At 43.4% G+C, this 20,273-nt stretch overlaps 1 protein-coding gene across 2 annotated transcripts in view; it reads left to right on the top strand.

The window, feature by feature from the left end:
* The window catches only part of ANO6 (anoctamin 6), a 210,724-nt gene that overhangs the window by 186,319 nt on the left and 4,132 nt on the right, over positions 1 to 20,273 (top strand). For both annotated transcript variants that reach the window (XM_075551843.1, XM_075551844.1), the window contains 4 exons: positions 1,491 to 1,621; positions 8,499 to 8,704; positions 14,007 to 14,209; positions 17,273 to 17,378. In XM_075551843.1, coding sequence (XP_075407958.1) covers positions 1,491 to 1,621; positions 8,499 to 8,704; positions 14,007 to 14,209; positions 17,273 to 17,378 — 646 coding nt within the window. The remainder of the gene's footprint in view (positions 1 to 1,490; positions 1,622 to 8,498; positions 8,705 to 14,006; positions 14,210 to 17,272; positions 17,379 to 20,273) is intronic.

Here is a 20,273-nt window from a genome sequence, read left to right as displayed (position 1 = left end):
TGTATAACAGAGGTCTGATGCTTTTGTTCACATGAATAAAATCGGGGTCATCATAAATGTGCTTATTTTATTTTGTTCCCCTATCAGTCTCTGGTTCAATCTCACTTCCTTGGAGAACACATCCCTGGTTCTCTAGACTAAATTGGGTCCCATGTTAAATACTGGAACGCCCCCCCCCCCCACACACACACACACACACACCAATTGCTGTCAAGTGAATCCCAGTGCTTGGTGACCCCATGTGTGTCAGTGTATACCTGCACTCCGTAGGGTTTTCAAGGCTCTCCCAGGGCCGCTGTGAGGCAGAACTAACTGATCAGTGTCGTGAGTTTACTTTCGGCGTTTGGTTTTGCGGGGTGCAGGTCAGACCTTTTTCTGAGGCACCTTTTGGTAAGTTCAAACCACCAGCCATCCAGTTAGTGATAAAGAGCTGAGCTGTTTGTACCGCCCACTCGGGGCACTGTAGCTACTAGGGGATGTCCGTTGGTTTTTCAGTACTTATCATCGTTATGATTCCCCGAGGTAGGATATCAGTCTCTGTTTGCCCATTGCTGTATCCTCAGCACCTACCCCACAGGCAGTGCTGAATAAACATTTGCTGGCTGATTAACTTTAACTAAACAGTATGTCATGAATGTTTTCCCTGTCATTAAAATTACTTGAAACTATTTCATGGCTGCCTTACACTCATACATTCTACATTGCTATTTCTGAGCATTTCTTTTTCCCGATCGTTTTACATTAAAAGTATATTGCCACAAACACTCTCTGCATAGGGAGTCAGCATTTGTGTGTGTATTCCTAGCTGTTTCCAGAAGTAGTGGAGTCACTGGATAAACCTTTATGACCGCTTGGAAGGCTTTTGATATGTAACCCTCACTTGTGTCCCCGACTGCTCTATTTTTGCAGCCACCTGCCCTGCCTCCCCCCCCCCCCGCCCCCATTCACACCTTCTCTTCTCCTCGGGGAGGCATGTAAGTGGGTTTTTGCCTTAGTGCATTTTATGTCCTCTGAACTTTGAATTGCTCTGTTGGTTTAATCTCCGGCAGCCCTGCCAGACTGGAGTGGGGAGGGCAAGCAGAGTCAATGGCCGTCATAGAGCTGAGATTCTCAATGGAAGTGATTCAACCTGGTGTTTTCACACTGGAAAGATTGTTTTGAAAGACAATGGGGGCTGGGAGGATGGGGGAGTGGTAATTAAAATTAGTCAAACGAGGGAAAGTAGTATCTTTTAAAAATTAAACTGCTCACATGCAAAAGAAATAGTAGGGAAAAATAGTCGTGATTATAGTTTTGACAATCCAGACACAGAGTCCTATACGTCAGACTATTTTGGAGGAGGAAGAAGACTGTTTCGCTCTACATTTAGCAAGCAAGCACAAGATTCATTTTGGGGGAAGATTGCATGTTCAGCTTTGAGAGATCTATTAAAATACTTCCCTAGCTTTGATCTGATCTAATTCTAATTTGTAATTTGATCCTTTTGGCAGCTGGATCATGAATCTAATCGGACGGTATCACACAGTCTCAGGATCCGAACAGATAACCCCACGATGGGATCAGGACTACCATCTGCAGCCAATAGGCAAACTGGGGTTATTTTACGAATATCTTGAAATGAGTAAGTCATTGGTAAAGTTTCAGTGATTCAAGTATGGTGTTAGCATGCTTTGAATCTCAAAAGCATCTGTTATTGAGCCAAATAATTAGTTAGCTTATTGAAATGAAGATGAGCATGCTTTGCTCCACGATCAGGCTTTCAAATTACCTGGCTGTGTGTATCGTTGTCAATATGTATGTGGTGCGAAGCAAAAGGTTTATTACCAAGCAGCAAAATGGAATATTCATTGAGGTACATCTTCACTGTTAATGATCAGAGGTCTAGTGATGTCGTGGGAGAATGAACTCGGCAACTGTTGTCAGCTATGATCCAGCTTGCAGCTGGAGTCCAGGCAGGCTCAGCTGTTGGCAGATGCACTTCTGAACCAAGTCATTTAACAAAGCCTGCCGGAGCGTGCGGCCCTGTGGCAGCAATGATCACCAGCGGGGGGCCCGCCCTCCACTTTCGCACCTCATGGCCGCCAGAGGCAGCCTGTCCATTTCTTATTTCTTCGGGCTGCCAGTCTCTTCCTTGCCCTTCAGTGACCTCGTGCAGCCGGAAGCTTGCATTCGGAAACGTTCTGCCGATCTGGATCTGGAGGTACCATTTGGCAGAGCCCCCACGCTGGTGAATGTCCATTTGCATATCATTTGCATGGGCTCCATTTCTCTGCAGTTGAACTTGATGTTGATCTCAAGGTTGCCTATAAATGGATGCATCTCAAACTAGACTTCCATAGGAAACACCCTCTCTTCTATTATGCACGACACGCTTCTATCTACTAGAAGGCTAACAATGTCCGTGTTTGTATCTACCCTCCCGGCCACCCACCGCATGGCGTGACAGCGCTTTAAGCACGGGCGCTTAGAGAAGGACAGTCACCATTCGGCTTGACGGGCCTTGAATATATTCATGGAAGTTGTGCGCTCGGACAGAACCCCTTTGTGGTTCCTATGTACAAGTCCGTAGATAGAGGGCAGTTTTTTTTTATTAAATCACTCTCTCTAGATAAGATAATTGCTTTGAAAAATAATCCATTATACATGGAAACCCATCTGCTGCCTTCGGTGAGTGAAAGGTTCATCTCGTGACGTCTTCAGTCAACAATACTATGCAGCAGCCTGGAGTCTGATTCGAATTTCATTTTTGCTTTTGTTGTGTTTCCTGGGTGTAGCTGCCCTAGAGAATGAAGAAGCTACTCCGCGTGTGTCTATTTTTCTGAGGGACTGCTTGATGGTGTACCTGTGATTGCAAAATGAGTCATCATTGCAATATTTCTTATTGGGACTATTATCAGCATTACTAACAATAACACCCTGAGGCAGAACATCATCTGTTGTTTTAGAACAAGAAAAAAACAAAGAAACCTGACAAAAGTGGGAATTTTTTGTTTGTTTTTTTTCTATAGCTAGTAAGTGGAATGAATGGCATTTCAAGGAAATGTTCTAGTTGCTCACATTTTGGGGGGGTGGGGGAGTCTGGTGGGGGAGGTTAGTGTGGCTTTTAGAATTTCATACAACTCAGTGCCATCGAATTGATTCAGGCTTACAGTGGCCCCATAGAGCAGAGGAGCAGTACCCCTGCGGGCCACTCAGGCTGGAAATCTTTCATGGGAATATTTCACAATAGCTGCTAACTAAATAATTGGGCCTCAAAATACCTCACAAGAAAAGATGGAGTAGCATCTGTTACAGACAGATTTTAAGATTTATGCAATGGTTTTCCTATTATCCAAGTAATACCTAATGATTTAGAAAAACTCATCAGCTTCTGAGAGTAGGCAATCTGTGATTCTTTATTCAACAGGAGGGTGAAATTTATTCTCTTGTCTGTAGAAGACAAAATTTCTGATTGCCTTTGGAAATATTTTCGTTTCTCTAAAAATGTTTAGTGCCTTTGTTAAAGGGCTCACCCCACCGCCCCTTAGCCCCTTCTTAGTTTCCCACAGTCATTAATGCTACTACCAGCTACAATACCGTCAGGTTTGGCAACACCCTAGGGACTGGTCCCTTCCCCTGATGTGGGTTTCTCAGAACCCAGCCATCCTGCTCTGTTGCCCCTACCCTGGGAAAGAACCAGAACTCACCTCTTCCTGAAGCACTTTCTCCCTCTTACTACATGGGGATTTGCTACAAACCCCGTGGTACTCTTCTGCTGGCCTTTTCTCTGAGCCGCAACAGACTGATGAACCTGCCTTGATTCTAGCACTGAACTCATCGCATCTGATTGTCTGCACGTCTCTCTCTCCCAAGCGACCGACCTGTTGAAAAAGAACTACCAAGTCTTTCGGGTCGTCCGGTCCTCAGCTTCCCAGTGCCTGGAGCTGAGTGCTCACAGTGTTTATTTAAGTCACTTGAAAATAGAGTTTTGACACACAACACAATGGTTGCCTGATATTGCTTCACCTACCCACATGAAGATCTGTACAACATTGAAAAACCAACAACAACAATTTTTAGGATAAATTTTATTAGTGAATTGCAATCCTGGAGTGTTCACCACCGGAGTGTTTGGTCCTGCTACCCAAGAACTCAGACCCAATACGTAAGAGAAATACTCTTACCAGACTTAGAATCTAGACATCGTAAGATGTCATTTTGTGTGTCAGAGGTACTCTACAGCACAGACATAGGTATCTTGTGAACACGCTACCCAATGGGCACGTGCTGTAAATGAAGCATGCCACGTCATGACAACTGACCAAACCAAACTCCCTGTCATTGAGTACATTCCGACTCACAACAGCTCTCTGGGACAGACTAGAACTGCTGCTGGGGGTGTCCGAGATTATAGCTGTTTATGGGAGTTGAAAACTACATACTTCTCCTGAGGAGCAGCTCGTGGATTTGAACTGCAAACCTTGTGGTTCTCAGACCAGTGCATAATCCACTGTACTACCAGGTTTCCCTCTATGTGAGGAAGTCCATTTTCTCTGTTCTGTTCTGACTTTGCCATGTTAGCTTGATCTACCTTCCTCTATATCCAAGTTCCTTTTTTTTTCTAAATCCACTAAAATAATCACTTCACATATTATTTCCATTTTATTTACTGTTTTATCATCTCGTCAACAGTTCCTTACAACCCCGCTCCGTGCTTTTCCCACCAAAGGCCCAGCACTCTGTCTTCCACCATTCCTCCATCTCTGCTATGTGCCCGTCCATACCTGCATTAAAATGTCCAATCTTACAATGTGAGCTTTCCAAAAGGAGAGCTAGGTCACTGCAGAGGATTTGCAGGTCCATCCCTTTATCCATTCATTTTTCCAGAGAACATTTACTGAGGCTGGCTTGAGGCACAGACAGCCTTAGTGAAAGAATGGGCTATGCCTTGGGCAAAGGCCAGCAACTCAGAACCACCAGCCACTCTGAAAGATGAGCCTTTCAGCCCCCATAGAGAGTTACAGCCTCAGAACCCACAGGGGCAGTTCTACTACCTGCTGGGGACAAGGTAGGCTTGGTGTTTGCCCTCCCAGAGCCCAGTGGGAAAAAGTGAGCACTTAAGAGATCATTAACATGCTGCAAGCAAATGATATTCTCTAGGGGAAGTGGTGTTTGAGCTGGGTTTTGAAAAGTGGCCAGACGTTAGCTACCTGATGGAGGGAGAGGATGTTTCGTGCAGGGTGACGCACACATTAAAAAGCACAAAGGCATGACATCGCTTGTCAAGTTCAAAAAGTCGCCAGGAATGGCTGATGGGTCTGTTAGGATTCAGGGTACCTGCTAGGGGTCAGCATAGAACTGTGCACCATGGGTTTTCAGGGGGTGAGTTTTCGGAAGTACATGGGCCAGGCCTTTCTTCCACAACGCCCCTGGGTAGACTTTCTGGTTGGCAGCAGAGCCCTTTAGCCATTTGACCCGCCCAGGAGCTCTGTGGGTACAATGGTGAAGACAAAAACAGGGTGTAGCTTTCTACGGAGGAAATGGGTGATAGGGAAATAAAGATGATCTGCGTAGATACTTCCTTCGAGACACTCGACTGTACAATAACAGGGAAGTAACAGAAATCACTGAGAGCCTTAGAGGGTCGGGAATAAATCTCGGGAAGGTTGTGGGTTTTCTCCTTCAATGCAGTTTTGATTTTGCTCAGTGGATTGGTCCTCTTTCCTTCCTTCCTTCCTTCCTTCCTTCCTTCCTTCCTTCCTTCCTTCCTTCCTTCCTCCCTCCCTCCCTCCCTCCCTCCCTCCCTCCCTCCTTTCTTTCTTTCTTTCTTTCTTTCTTTCTTTCTTTCTTTCTTTCTTTCTTTCTTTCTTTCTTTCTTGAGTTGTTGACTCTTGATCTCAAAGTAGTTTAGAAAGTTCTTGTCACTAGCATTATCAGATTATACCCTGTTAATTTTTTCCTGATGCCTTACTTAAAAAAAAATTTCTTTTTAATCCACCTGGAATTTATTTTGGTGTCAAAAAAAGACTACATGGCCCTTTTTCCAATCATTTAGCTAAGTTGTTCCAATATTGAATCCACCGATTTGAAGCATTGCCTTTATAACATACTAAAACACTCTAACTCCATGAATATTTGCATCTATTCTTGAAATCTATTGTAATTCATACTCTGTATTCATTCGTACACTAGTTCTAAACTATTGCAATTACCATAACATTACAATACACTTTAGAGTCTCCCCGAGCTGCTTCTATTTTATTGTTCTTCTTATTCAGAATGTCCCTAATACTGTCACTGTACACGGCCCTCCCCAGTCTTAGGCCTGCGTACTTGCTTATAGTTCTTTAAAAACTTTAGTATCATTTTCAGGTCTTTTCTTAAATCCATCGGGGATTATTAACAGGATTTGCATTAAATGTCTATATTATTTTATATGGGCGGCAGAGGGGGCTGGTGTTTCTCCAGGTTTGGGGTGCTTTTTTTTTCTGTCCAGTCAAAACTATGGTGCATCCTACTCCTTCATCCACATGGTTTTTGTGTTTTGTTTCTAAATCAACTCTTCTAACAGAAAGGAGCCCTGGTGGTGTAGACGGCCATGAGTCACCTTGCTAATCACAAGGTCAACAGTCCGATCCCACCAGCTGTTACGTCAGAGAACGACGAGGCTTCCTGTTCCAGTACAGATTTACAGCCATGGGAACCCATGGTACCCTATAGGGTCGCCGTGCGTCGAATGGACTTGACAATGAATTTTGATCATAATGTTCTCATTAACATCCTATAGTTCCTATGGTTCTCATTAACATATTCCTAAATGGCCTGTGCTTTTGCTGTCACTGTAAGTGGCATCTTTTGCTCCTTGGGATTTTAACTGGGTCGTTGCTGATATGATCTTAGTTTCAGGCTTCTGAACACTCAGGAGTCCTGGCAGCATTGGGTCCTGTTTCCAAGACGGCAGCAGTGAGCTGTCTCCGTCAGTAGGAGGTGCACTTGCCAGTTGTAACACAGTCTGCTTGGCACCCACTCCACACATTTATACCACTTGCCTGGCCCCTGTGGATGGTGAACATATTGAGGGTTAGCTGGAGCAGGCATAGCTATTAACCTCACTGGTCCTGCTACGTAACTACTGCTGACTCTATGACATCACCACCTGTGCTCCCTGCCTGTCTGATAACCCTGATGAGCATGTCCCCTCCCTCCCTCCCTCGTTGATGGGCCTCCCTGATCCGACCTGCCCTGTATGCGCTTCTGCAACATCAGGCTCTCAGACCACAAGCAAGTGTTGGCAGCCCCACCTACCTAACCACGCCCGCCACGGCTCTGGCCAGAATGGTCCTGGTCTCTTATCTGAGCAACAGCCAGCCCTTAAAGGGGTTGTACATTTTTCTCTCATCTACACCTTTGTTTATACCTGAATGATCAGTTGCCATTGAGTCTGTGTGACTCCCGACAAACCCTCACGTCTCAAAATAGAACTGTACTCCATAAGATTTTCCATGGCTGGTTTTTTGGAAGTAGATCGCTAGGCCTTTATTCAAAATGCCTCTGGGTAGACTTGAAACTTCAACTTTTGGGTTAGCACGCCACCCCCACCCCACCGAGTCAATTTGGACCCATAGCAACACCATCTCTATTCTTTCCTCTGAAGGTCTGCTCCTAGGCAACAACCCAAACTCACTGCCATCAGGTCAGTGCTAACTCACAGCGCCCCCCTGTGGGTTTCCGAGAATGTTACTGTTGCTGGAGTCAAAAGCCCAGTCTTTCTCCCAAGGAGCTGCCCGTGTTTTCAAACTGCTAACCACGTGGATTACAGTCAACTCGTAACCGCTACACCACCAGGGCTCCTGCAAAAGGTTTTTGTTTTAGGTATCTGGCCCGTGTGTGGACTATAACAACTTCATGTTAAAATCCTGAAGGAGGATTAGAATATTACTTAGGAAGATACTTTCATCACATATATTTCTATGATTTATAATAATATGAGTTCTCTGACTGCCCTGTATTTGCATACACTGGCTCAGGGGAGCTTGCTCATTTGCCTCTTTTCAGCATATTACCTCAAACATTCTGTAATCCTTCCCAAAGGGACATTTCTTGTTTCTTATTAACTTGTTAGATACTTCATTTTAGTCTTCTATTCTGAGTCACAAGTCATTTCTAGCTTTCCATTATTTCGACACTGAGCACAAATAGCGTGCTTCGATAGAGCATCCTCAGTTTGTTATCAGGAAATAAATCGGGTTGATTAAAGATTTCTAAATCTATTGTTCCTATTAAGTGTGTGTGCATGTGAAAGAAACAGGCTACAATTAGTCTTCTTTCCAGAGTTTTCATATTTGTGTGTTGTTTGGATTCATGCCCAGTTCAACTTAAGTTGTTATTCACCGCCGATAATGTTTTCTCTGTGGGGTTGAGTTCGTTGTTTGTCTTTCTCTTTCTTTACAAGAGTAAAGGACAAGTCTGTTGTCTTCCATCATCCTCCATCCTTTCATATGTGTCCATTCCGTTGACAGTTATTCAGTTTGGGTTCGTCACCTTGTTTGTGGCCTCTTTCCCACTGGCCCCTCTGTTGGCTCTGGTGAACAATATACTGGAAATACGAGTGGACGCCTGGAAACTGACGACCCAGTATAGACGGATGGTGCCAGAGAAAGCCCAGGACATTGGCGCGTGGCAGCCCATCATGCAAGGAATAGCCATTCTGGCCGTGGTGACCAATGTGAGTAGACCCAGGCTTCCGGGGGTAAAGACCTTGAGAAGTCTGCAAACGCCTTCGAGTGCTCCCTAAGTAGTAATCAGATGTGTGTGTGTGTGTGTGTGTGTGTGTGTGTGTTGGTTTAATGAGGAAAAGTGCCATGACTTGCGACTATATAAACAACACCGTTGTTATCGTTCTACTTGTTACTGTTTGTTTGTAGGTAATTATTATTTGCCTGTCATACTCTTGTTGCTCAGATACCAAATTTTTATTCAGTAGACACATCATAATAGTAGCAATCAGAGTAATAAGTTCCAACTCCTTTAATCCCTGGGTGACCATAAAGAGTATCCGATAGTGTTTATGTAGAGTAGGTGGCTGGCCATTCATTTAGAGCAGTGGCTCCATCCCCCGACCCTTTCAGACACTTCCTCAGGTGGTGGTGACCCCCAACCATAAAATGATTTTCGTTGCTACTTCATCCCTGTCGTTTTGCTACTATTAGAAATTGGGCAACGCCTTTGAAAGTGTCATTCCACCCACAAAGGGGTTGTGCCCCACAGGTTCAGAACCGTTGATTTAGAGTTTCAGAACCTTGAAACAAGAGCTATAATTCTACCAAATTTTACTATATATTCAGAAATATTAGCTAGTTATTGATGAATTAGAAACACTTTGAACATTTCCAATTATGCGTCACCTTCTTTGTGCCCAGAGTAAGGAGGAGCATGCAGGGCAGGACCCCCACTCCTCCCTGCCCACCCTGCTGTCTTCTCCTGGCAACACCTGCCACTCCTGGGGCAGCTGCATTCGCTGCTTGGAAACGCAGCAAAGACAGGACAACCTTGCGTTGTTTCCAGCCTGCGTCCAGTGATTATGGGCCAGTGAGAACAATTTTCAGTTTTTGTGTGTTGTGTTTTAACACAAAATGACAAAGTGGAGGAAGATGGCACAATTCAGAAATGTCCATAAAACATTATTTCTTCCTTTGTAGGTCAATTTCCCCAACTAAATTATTTTCCCGTGATAATCTCAATCAGCCACAGTTGTGAGTGCTTTTCCCATGAGCACCTGGGGAAGCCAGTGGAACTGGACCGTGCCTCTGGATGGGGGTCCTCAGGAAGGGAAGTTGCTAATCACTGCAGGCCCAGTTCCCAACCCCGCAGCTCCCCACCACTTCCTGGCTGCGTGATGCCGGGCCAGGCCGTGAGGCTTCAGAGCTGCATTTTATCATCTGTAAAATGAGTAATTCCCTCCCATTTATGACAAGGCCTAAAGGGTGGTTGGGAGACTCGATGGGTTAGCGCATGAAATGTGAAAAGCCGGTCTCAAGGGAATGTTAGCTACCGTTACTTTATCATCATTACTACTCACTGTTATTAATAGCAACTCTGCTACCTTAACTAGAAACACGGGAATTTCAAACCTCTCCACTGGGAGAGCCTAGGGATGCTGGAATGACCCAGGGAGCTGGAAAAGCAGATCCTTACACTTTGTCCTGGATTATGGGATAGAGGACGAACGTTTTCCATTGCTAAGGGGGCACTGAGTAATTTTGGGGTGTTTTTTATCCTGAAAAGAAGGCAGAGGGCCAAATTAAGGTTGGGAACCCATGGTCTAGACGGGATAGGAAAGGAAGGGCCCATCAATATCAGATAGCACCACACACCTCACCAAAGAAAAGGAGTTTCAGCTATCCCATTGTGTGTGTGTGGGGGGGGTGTTATTAAATATTTGACCAGAGTATGGCAATTAGTAATGATATTATCAATATTCAAATGGCCCTTGGCGATCCCTCGTCTAGACCATGATCACAGTCTTATTTACACAGTAAATCAAGTTATCTGAATCCCAGCTGTCACCTCTGCCACTCCCAGAACCCTTGGTTTATTTGAATTGTTTGCTGTCTTTACTTTTTGGAGAAAGTTGCAAATCACGCACAAACCCAACTGCTTGGATATGTCACTCTCCACCCGTACAAATAGTCTGCACCTTCAACATCCACTCCACTGCAGAATGAAGAGTGGTGGTCGGAAATATGACAGGGAGGCGGTTCAAGTGCCCGAGTCATAAAACGATGAATCTGTCATGTTCAACAGGCTCTACTCCACAACCAGGCAGGAATGTGGACTTGGATGCTTTAGGAAAATTTCAGCAATGAGGTTTGAAACCAAAAGGCTTTCTGTTTGACCTTCGGCTAACCAGCAAAGCCAATTGACTCAAAAGTCCCCGTTCCTGAAGCATTTCAGTTGGATCGTGTGGAGCACTTTGTCCCGGGGTTCGTGCCCTGGCTCCATCCTGTTAGCACAGATGGAGTATTGACTGTGCTGCCAAGAGTGCTCTGAGTATCTGTGTGTGTACACACGAGCACACACGCTTACTAATTCGTACTACTGGGTCTTATCTAATAGTTATAACTTAGACTTTCTATTATAATATCCTAAGGAAACTGCTTATTAGGCTTGTGTAACAAAGGAGTGTCTGACTTCCTCTAACTTCACCCTGGGCAGAAAGGATAAGCACCGGTCCATGATCGTGTCTTATGAGATGGAAGCCAGATATGCTTCTACTCTCCAACCTTCCCCCAGTTCTGACACCAGCCACCCCTCCCACAGCATGAGCTACTTCTCTGCTGGCTTCAATAATTTGTGGCAGTGGCCACCCAGAACCCAGAGACCATTCTCACAGTGACAGGGCTTATTAGCAAATTAAGATTCAAGCAAATTAAGATTAAGGGCTTATTAGCAAATTAAGATGCAAGCAATTTAAGGTTCAAGAACACCCTGGGTACAGTTCTTCAGTCAGAGCAGCCTCTTCACCTGTACCCATAAGTGTGCCTCTCTCCCATTTGTAGCCCCTCGTCCTGGCCCCTGCCCTGCGTCGGCAAATGTTAAAATGCCCTTTACCTCTGTCAGCAGTGCTCCGAGGCAGCTCACTCTGTCAGCAAGCCTCTGCTCTCATGGACCAGGAAGCCAGCCATGCTGTCTCATGCCTATTCTCTTTCTGTGCCGTTCCTCTGGCGCTGCCTGTTGCCGTCTCTCAGTCTGTGGTGTCACCACACTCTGTCTCCTGGCTTGAGGAGGTTCCACTCAGGGATCTCGGATGCAAAGGACGTGTGCGTTGCTGGCTCTTCTTTCGTGATGATGGCGTCATTCCATTCTCCTGCATCTGGAAGGCTCTTTTTAAGCCAAGTGGGATGGCACAACTGGCCAGTCCCTATATCAGGGTTCCTTGTACTTTATTTGCACGGTCCTAGTCCCAGCAAGGGTTCCGTGGATTTTGTTTACCTTGTTAAACTTTCTAATCCCCTTGATTAATCACCACAGTCACCTCAGATTTGCATAGTCCTACTCTGTCCTTTGGTGGGGTGACAAGCACAATGACTTTGTAGGCTAGAAAGGCCCTACTGAGTGATTTTTAGCACCAGAGGTTATGGCATCAATTAAACTATATCAACAATCCTTTTTCCATATTAGGATTTTTTTTTTGCAAAGATGGTGGTCATATATGTTTGTATATGTATGTAAAATTTAAACATGTATCTCTTACTCCCTTACATGCCTAATCTCAACCGCTCATGTATCTGTTGTGTGTCTCAAAAGGCCACCTGTCTGTAAGAGAAATGTCTTACTGTAAAAAGAAGAGACTAGGCCTGAGGGATGAGAATGGGTACTGAGCAGGAGTTGGGTATAAAACTGTTCATTTTAAAGCTGCTGGTTCAATAAATCAGCTGAGTTGGCATTGTTGCATCATGCCAGAGCATCTGCTATTGAAGACCAAGTTTAATTTATTTTGATATAAATGGAAAACTGTGTTCAGAACAGCGTGGGAAAGGAAGCACATTGCATTTATTTGTACTCCTGCAACATGTCTCTCAGGCAGCTCCATGGAGGCCAAAAAGGATCTTGTCAGAAGACAATAGAATTATCTTCCCTGTTAGAGTTTCGGCAGCTTCCTCAAACATAGCAGCTCTCTAACAAGTCAGCCTCTAACACGATTTAGTCAGTTAAAGGACCACGAGAAAGCTTAGCCTAGTGAAATCTAGAAACACGAACAATCCCTCACACAACCCGGTTTTTAAACCACCACGTACAGACCCCGATTTTTCATTTTAGAGGAGGCGATGAAGCTGGATCTATGGGGGATTCTGCAGCAGAAAAGCCCTTTAGTTGTGTTTCTTGCTTTGCCTGAGACTTTGTTTGTTGGTTTGTGGTCTCACTGTGTCTAAACCATATGTTCAGATGAATACTATTAAAAATCATGTTGAGCCAAAAACATGTCTCCTCTTCTGCTTCAGTTAATGTCTGACTCATTTTGCTTTGCTTATTCGCACAGAAGCTCAAGAATATTCCTCGCTTCCTCTTTCCTGTCAGCCAGTTTTACATATTGGAGAACCCAAAATAAAGCCCAAATTGAAGAATTTTAGCAAAAGTCATACAGTTCATTGTTGCTTTGACCTCCTAAAGGCTGTCTGCCTGACCTAGACCTTGGTTTAAAATTGACCCATATACTTGAGAACTCATCAGACTTTCTTTGTTATCTGATGTTTTGAAGCTTTCATAAATGTATCTGTTTAATCTCTTAGAAGTTTAAAGACTTAAATGCTAGATATAACAAACCAGGCATCATTGCCTGGCTATGTAAATGGAAAAAATACTTGTAGTTCTTGTTACCCATATTGTATTAAAATTAATAAAAATGCTTTGTTCCTATTGAAACAACAAACATGAGTATGTGTAGGGTTTCAGTAAGTTCATGGATTTATTTATTTTTAATATTAAGAGTGAATTTGAGAGCGATTGATAATTTAAACCGAGTAAGATCTGTCTTAATACAATTTATGTTTTATTTTTGTAAGACTAGTGACCAAAAGAGCAGATTTGTGTCAACTATATCTTCAGCAATGGAATCACATCAAGCTTAATTAGTTTCTAATGACAGTAATTTTCATAATGACAAAAAACAAAAAGGTTTCTAATTAAAAACTTATCAAAGAAAGATAGAGATTTTATCAAGTAGAGCTCTTAAGTTTGGATGAATGGGTATTACTTATTGCACTCAAGAAACCACAAAGGCAACTATCAGGCCTTTGCATTTATACTGTGGGTGGATTTCTGGACGAACCCTTAGAATTGAGGACCAAAAAGAAAGTAGTTCTATTTTAAAGCAGCTGCTCAAAGATTTTAGCACAATCACTACCTGTGTCTATTACAGACTTAGAAAAGAAGTAGGGTTTCTGAGTCTTGGATTAAATTTATCCATCTGTTAACCGTAACTACCTGAGCTGTAACTTAATGCCCCCTTTCTTGTTTCTCCAACGTAGGCGATGATCATTGCTTTCACATCGGATATGATCCCCCGCCTGGTGTATTACTGGTCCTTCTCCGTCCCTCCCTACGGGGACCACGCCCACTACACCATGGACGGCTACATCAACAACACTCTCTCTATCTTCAACGTCGCGGACTTTAAAAATAAAACTCGGGGAAATCCGTACTCTGGCCTTGGCAACCATACAACGTGCAGGCAAGTTTCGCTTTGCCATGTTTAAAACTGCACTTCACGTTTAGAAGGAATGTAATCCCCTCACTGTGATTGAAATCAGATGGCTAAAGTCATCCCTTCACTTTATTTTCTGTCAGATGAAAACGTTATCAAAGTTACTACAGACCAGTTACCTGTAGCCACCAAGGTAGTTCCAACTCACAGGGCCCCAGTGGGACGCACGGAGAACGACCCGTAGGGTCTGTAACTCTGAAGCAGCGAGCCACCTGTTTCATCAGGATTCACATCATCAGCCTTTCAGTTAGTAGCCACGCACTGTAACGACTGTGCCAGAATGTTGTCATCAAACCATAGAGCACGGTTACGACAAGAGTGTCGAATGGTTACAGGGAGACTTGTTGAGGAGAAAATTCTTATTGTGTCCTCAAACTGGAATTTCGGAACACATCTTCAGACCGTTACTACTGGTCCTTCAAGTACAAACTGAAATATTGTGATGATAACTGGCACCTTCATGCAACAAAGAAATATAAAGGATTGTAAATAGCAGTAGCCGCACAATACTTTAGGTGCCCTGATGACACGGTGGGTAAAGCACTGGGCTACAAAACACAGTGTACGCAGTTCAAACTCACCAGCTACTCCGTGGGAGAAAGATGAGGCTGTTTGTCCCCCATAAACACTTACAACCTTGAAAATACACTGGGGCATATTTTCTCCGTCCATAAGTTTGGTACGAGTTGCAGTCCACTCCATGGCAGTGAGCTGGCTTGCTTTTAAGACAAACAGATGTACCAACAGTATTCTCTACAGTATTCTGAATCTGCTTGGGCTTAGTGGGCGATGGAAGCTGTGGACCAACTAGTGAGGTTTGGTGACTATATGTCACCTTCTTTTATTCTTTTATTTTTTTAGTCACAGAATTTTAAAAGTAAAGGAGGCTTTAAAATGCATTTCATTTAAATCCTCAGAGCTTTCACAGATTCAGAACTATCAACAGTGCAGGCGGACCTGAGATACCGCTGGTTCTGCCACCATAAGAAAGCAAATATTGTGATGAAGCAAGTCAACAGATTTTTTTTATTTCCCCCAAAATTCCAAAACTGTTTTAATTGTAAATATCTACATGATCAAATTATGTTCCCACTGTAAAGTTAGTCTAAGAAGCGGACAGTAGGAAGGTGCAAGAGCGAGAACCACGGTGAGACTTACCCGAGGGCGCCCCGAGGCACAGGTAGCACCCGAGGAAAGGGTAGACTTGCCCAACACAGGCAACCACCAGCCTTCAATTTAACAAAAGTAAGCACTAATATCTGCAAAATGCAATAAAGCAAAGCAGAGGACAACGAAGCATGCCTGTGGCCAGTGCAACCGAGAAACAGAAAGAAGCCCCAAGTCATTGTTTCATTGTTAAGCATAGTAGGAGCTCTTAGAATCCCACATTGAATCCACTTTTACTGTATACAATTCTAGTAAGTAATTGCACCCGATCTATACAGCTTATGAATTACAGAAATATGCTGCCTAACGGAGTTGCGTTAGCCACAGTCACGCATTGCATCTAGCAATCAGGAATTAAGCAAACGATTACAAAATGCAGGTAATACTTGCGGCCATTTTATATAAAACAGATAGTCCTACACATCGGAGTGAGCCTTCCCTGCCATTGAGTCAACGCCGACTCATAGTCACCCTACAGGATGGGGTAGAACTAGCCCCTGGATTTTCAAGACTGGCCATCTTGATGGGGAGAGAAAGCCCCGTCTTTGTCCCGAGGAGCACCTGGCAGTTTTGAACTGCTGACCTTGAAGATCACAGCCAAAGGAGTAATGACCATGCCACCAGGGCTCCCTATTAGTCAATGTTAGCATGACCCCGAGATGAGGCTACCTTGCTGTCATGCTTTTTAAAGGAAGATGTGCCAAAAAGGCAGTTGAAATATTTTGATGATTTTTTAAAGATGGATTCTGTTTTACAAAGATGGAACCCCTCATTGCTATCATCTTTGTATTACATGTTCAATGAGGTATGTTACTGAAGCAGTTATTTCAGGATTTCATTGCCAAATTGAGCTCTTGGAGAAAATGTATGTGACATCCAATTTAAAAGACGGTTGCAGTTGTACATTGACAGGGAACTTCCCAAAGTTCAGCTGGATTCAGAAGAGGGTGTGGCATCAGGATTGGAGAAAGGCTTATTAACAACCGGTGGTATGCAGATGACACAACCTTGTGTACTGACAATGGGGAAGACTTGCTGATGAAGATCAAGGATGTTCAGTATGGATTACAATTCAATGTAAAGAAGACCAAAATCCTCACAACTGGACCAAGAGGTCCATGATAAATGGAAGAAAGGCTGAAGCCCAGGATTTTGTTTTGCTTGGATCCATAATCATTTCTCATGGAAGTAGCAGTCAAGAGATCAAAAAATGTGTTTTATTAGGTAAATCTGCTACACAAGACTTCTTTAGCATATTGAAGGGCAAGGATATTACTTTGAGGACTAAGCAACCCCTGACCCAAGCCACGGTATTTTCAGTTACCTCATATACATGTGAAAGGTAGACATTGAATAAGGAAGACAGAAGAAGAATCGATGCATTGTGAAGAACTGAGGGGCTGGAGAAGAACAGTGAAAGTACCACGGACTGATAAAAGGACAACGGATCTGTGGTGGAAGAAGGAAGGCCAACATACTCCTTAGAGACAAGGCAAGACTTCATCTTACATATGTTGGACATGTTGGCAGGAGAGACCAGTCCCAGGCGAAGGGCAGCATGTTTGGTAAAACGGAGGGGGAGCCACACAGATGAAGGGCCTCAACGAGATGGACAGACACAGGGCGGCATCCATGTGCTTAGGCACAGGGACACTTGTGAGGCTGGCACAGGCCCGGGCAGTGTTTCATCCTGTTGTGCTTGGGGCTGCTAACTGCCAGGGCTGCCTCAGTGGCACCCAACAACAACAACAATGTAAAAGAGCATCGAATGAACTCTGCCATCTTTTTAAAATAAGCCCTTGTTTACAATTTGTGTTTGATCATCAAAAATCATCTCACGCTATACTTCCTGTTTGTTTTTAGGTATCGTGACTTCCGGTATCCTCCTGGACACCCACAGGAGTACAAACACAACATCTACTATTGGCATGTGATCGCGGCTAAACTGGCCTTCATCATTGTCATGGAGGTAGGAAATTACTCTTTGAAGTAGCTTGTAAGGCTATCTCTTCGAAGACCTTTTATTAACTTTAAATCTTGACAACTTGGCATTCGCAATATACATTACTCTCTCCCTTTTCTCTTGATAATAATTATCTTAGGACATATATTAAATCAGGTTTGACGTGAAATACCCATAATGCTCTTATTAACTAAGTCAGGTTGTTTAGCTGCCCTAAAGGTTACAAGCATTAAAAGTGTGTTGTGTACAAAGGGAATTCCATTCTAATCAATTCAGTCTTAATTGCGTGCTCCGCCCCACTCCCCATTTGGGGCACCGACCTGCATGAAGGGCATATTCCAGATGAATAGGATCTGATCTCTGCCCCGAGGAATTTTATGGCTATAATAGTTTGATTCCTGTGTTATTAAATGTGTCTTTTATTACATTTTCACACTACACACTCTCTTACAATAGTTTCTTAACTTCTGTAATTTGCTAGCTTTGAAAGCTGACGGAGGCGGGTATACATTTGCATCTGATATAGCCAACTCTTACCCAAGTGAATCATTGCTGCTGAATCTCACACTCTCAGATTTGCTGGGTGGGTGTGGTCGGCTAGGACTACTTTGAGCTGCAGGCCACAGAAAACCCATCCATAGTGGTTTAAACTCTGAGGGTTGTTTTGCTCACGTGACAAACATTAAGCAGAAGTAGGTTGCTGGCTCCTGAGTTAATACCAGCTCATCGAGTGAGGGCCTACGTCTCTCGTGCTTGGCTCCTTGCATTATGGCTATGGAAAATTCAGAACATGCAACTTATGGACATTTAAAGTTGGAAGAAGGAGATAAAGCTAGCCATATCTGTTCATTTCTATCAGGAATCAAGCATGTGCCTAAAGACCCCAAAGCAGCTTCTTCCTACATCTCATTGACAAGAGTTATAGCTCGGGGACTCTCCTAGCAACAAGCAAAGAGACCAAGCTTTGTATCAGAATCAGGTAGAATTCCTGAGTACGAGACTCCCGGATTAAGCCAGGATCCAAAAAGTGGCCAGATTTAAGTGATTGAACAAAAAAATGAGCAAACAGTATTCTTAATTATAAGACAATTTTGTTATAAAAAAACACACAAATGGAACTTATAGAAATAAAAACATGTAATTGTAGAATAAAGAGAAGGCTAGGTAAATCTGAAGAGACAATTGTGAATTTGAAGTTGATCTGAACCAGTGACTCCTAATATATTGCAGCATGAGAAGGAAATGGAAAATGTGGGTGAAAAAAATGGTTAAATAGTGTAGTCAAGCGAATGCGACACAGTAACTTTTTAAACTCAGAAAAAATCAAGAGTTGAAAGATAATATTTGAAGAAATACTGCTGAGAAAGTTTTAAAACAGATGGGAAACTTCAGTCCTCCAATCAGAAAGTATCATAACTATCAAGAAGAATTAAATAGAGGAACCCACACTTCAACCTATTATAATGAAAATCCAACACACTGAAGACAGATCTTAAAAGTCACCAGCGAAAAAAGACTGATGTCCAACAGAGAAGCTAAAACTAGCTAAGCGTAGACTTTTTAAATTCAACAGTAAAAGTCATCAGGCATTTCTCCCTCAGAGGTCTAAAAATCTTCAAAATGCTTAAATAAACCTAAGTTCAAATAAACTTTCCATGAAATAGCTCCAAAATGAACACACTGGGCCATAGGTTTTTTGTTTTTCATTAAAAGATCATTTTATTGGGGGCTTTCACAGCTCTTATAACAGTCTGTTCATCAATTGTATCAGCATATTTGTACATATGTTGCCATCATTATTCGCCATATGATTTTTATAAGACAGTTATGCAAAACTTTCCAGAAATGTTCATTTCATCTTGTACAAAATTCTTCCAGAGATCAGGAAAAGAGAAAATAACTTTCCAACTTATTTGGTAAGGCCAGGAGTAACCCAGACACAAAAATTGGACGCAAAAAAAAAAAGAAAACAAAATGTGATCATCTCACTTATTTACATGGATGCAAAGATCTTTGTAACAGATGCAAACAGAATCTAACAATATATATTTTAAAAGATAACATCATGACTCAATTGGCTTTATCCCAGAAATGCAAGGGGGCTGAACATTGAACGTCTCCCTGTATCTGTAACTATTACTCGCCTCAGAAGTAGATGGAAAGAAGAAGAAGGGGAGGGGAGAGATCAACAACCTCTCTTTGCACATCAAGCTGCCCTACTTTCCTGTATAATTTCCATCATCCTTTCACAGGTAGCATCTCTCTCATCTCAAAATAACATTCTCTTGATCCTACTTGCCCCATCAGTTCGGTCCCACAGCTCTTCTGGTCTTCTCAGCACACACCCTCGAAGCGTTGGCGGTGCTTGCCGTCCACAATTCCTCTCTTCCCTCCCTTTCCTATCCTCATTCCAGCCATGCTTCCGCTCCCTCCGCTTCACCGAAACGGCTGTTGCCAAAACTCCCGGTGGCGGTTATGTTGGTGAAGCCTGTGATCACGTCTCCACTCGCACTTGACCTGCTAAACGAGCAGCACATTGAAACAGCGAATTTCTCTCCCCGCCTTGAAACTCCTCTTCCCTCAGCTCCCAGGACACCCTCCCCCATCAATGGCCATGTTGCCCAGTTTCTGTGCCACTTCCGTCCTTGCCTGCGTCCGACTGATGCTTGGGCTCCTTGGACAGGAGCACACAAGATGCACTAGCGATGGCCCGCTTCTTAGGTTTACCTGGGGGCAGTTGGTGTTTGCTTTGTTTTTTTATCTTTTGTAGCTAATATACATACTAGATCCGAAGGGGCATCAAAAAGTTCATGGAAAAAATCCGTTATCTTTTCATTCCATTTTTCCATGAATTTTTGAAGCCCCCATTTAAGGATACAAAAGAGATTCCAAATATCAAAT

Source organism: Tenrec ecaudatus, chromosome 6 (genome assembly GCF_050624435.1).
Source record: "Tenrec ecaudatus isolate mTenEca1 chromosome 6, mTenEca1.hap1, whole genome shotgun sequence".
NCBI lineage: Eukaryota > Metazoa > Chordata > Mammalia > Afrosoricida > Tenrecidae > Tenrec > Tenrec ecaudatus.
The sequence above is the reverse complement of the archived record's forward strand: the minus strand, read 5'-3'. Positions and strand labels throughout refer to the sequence as shown.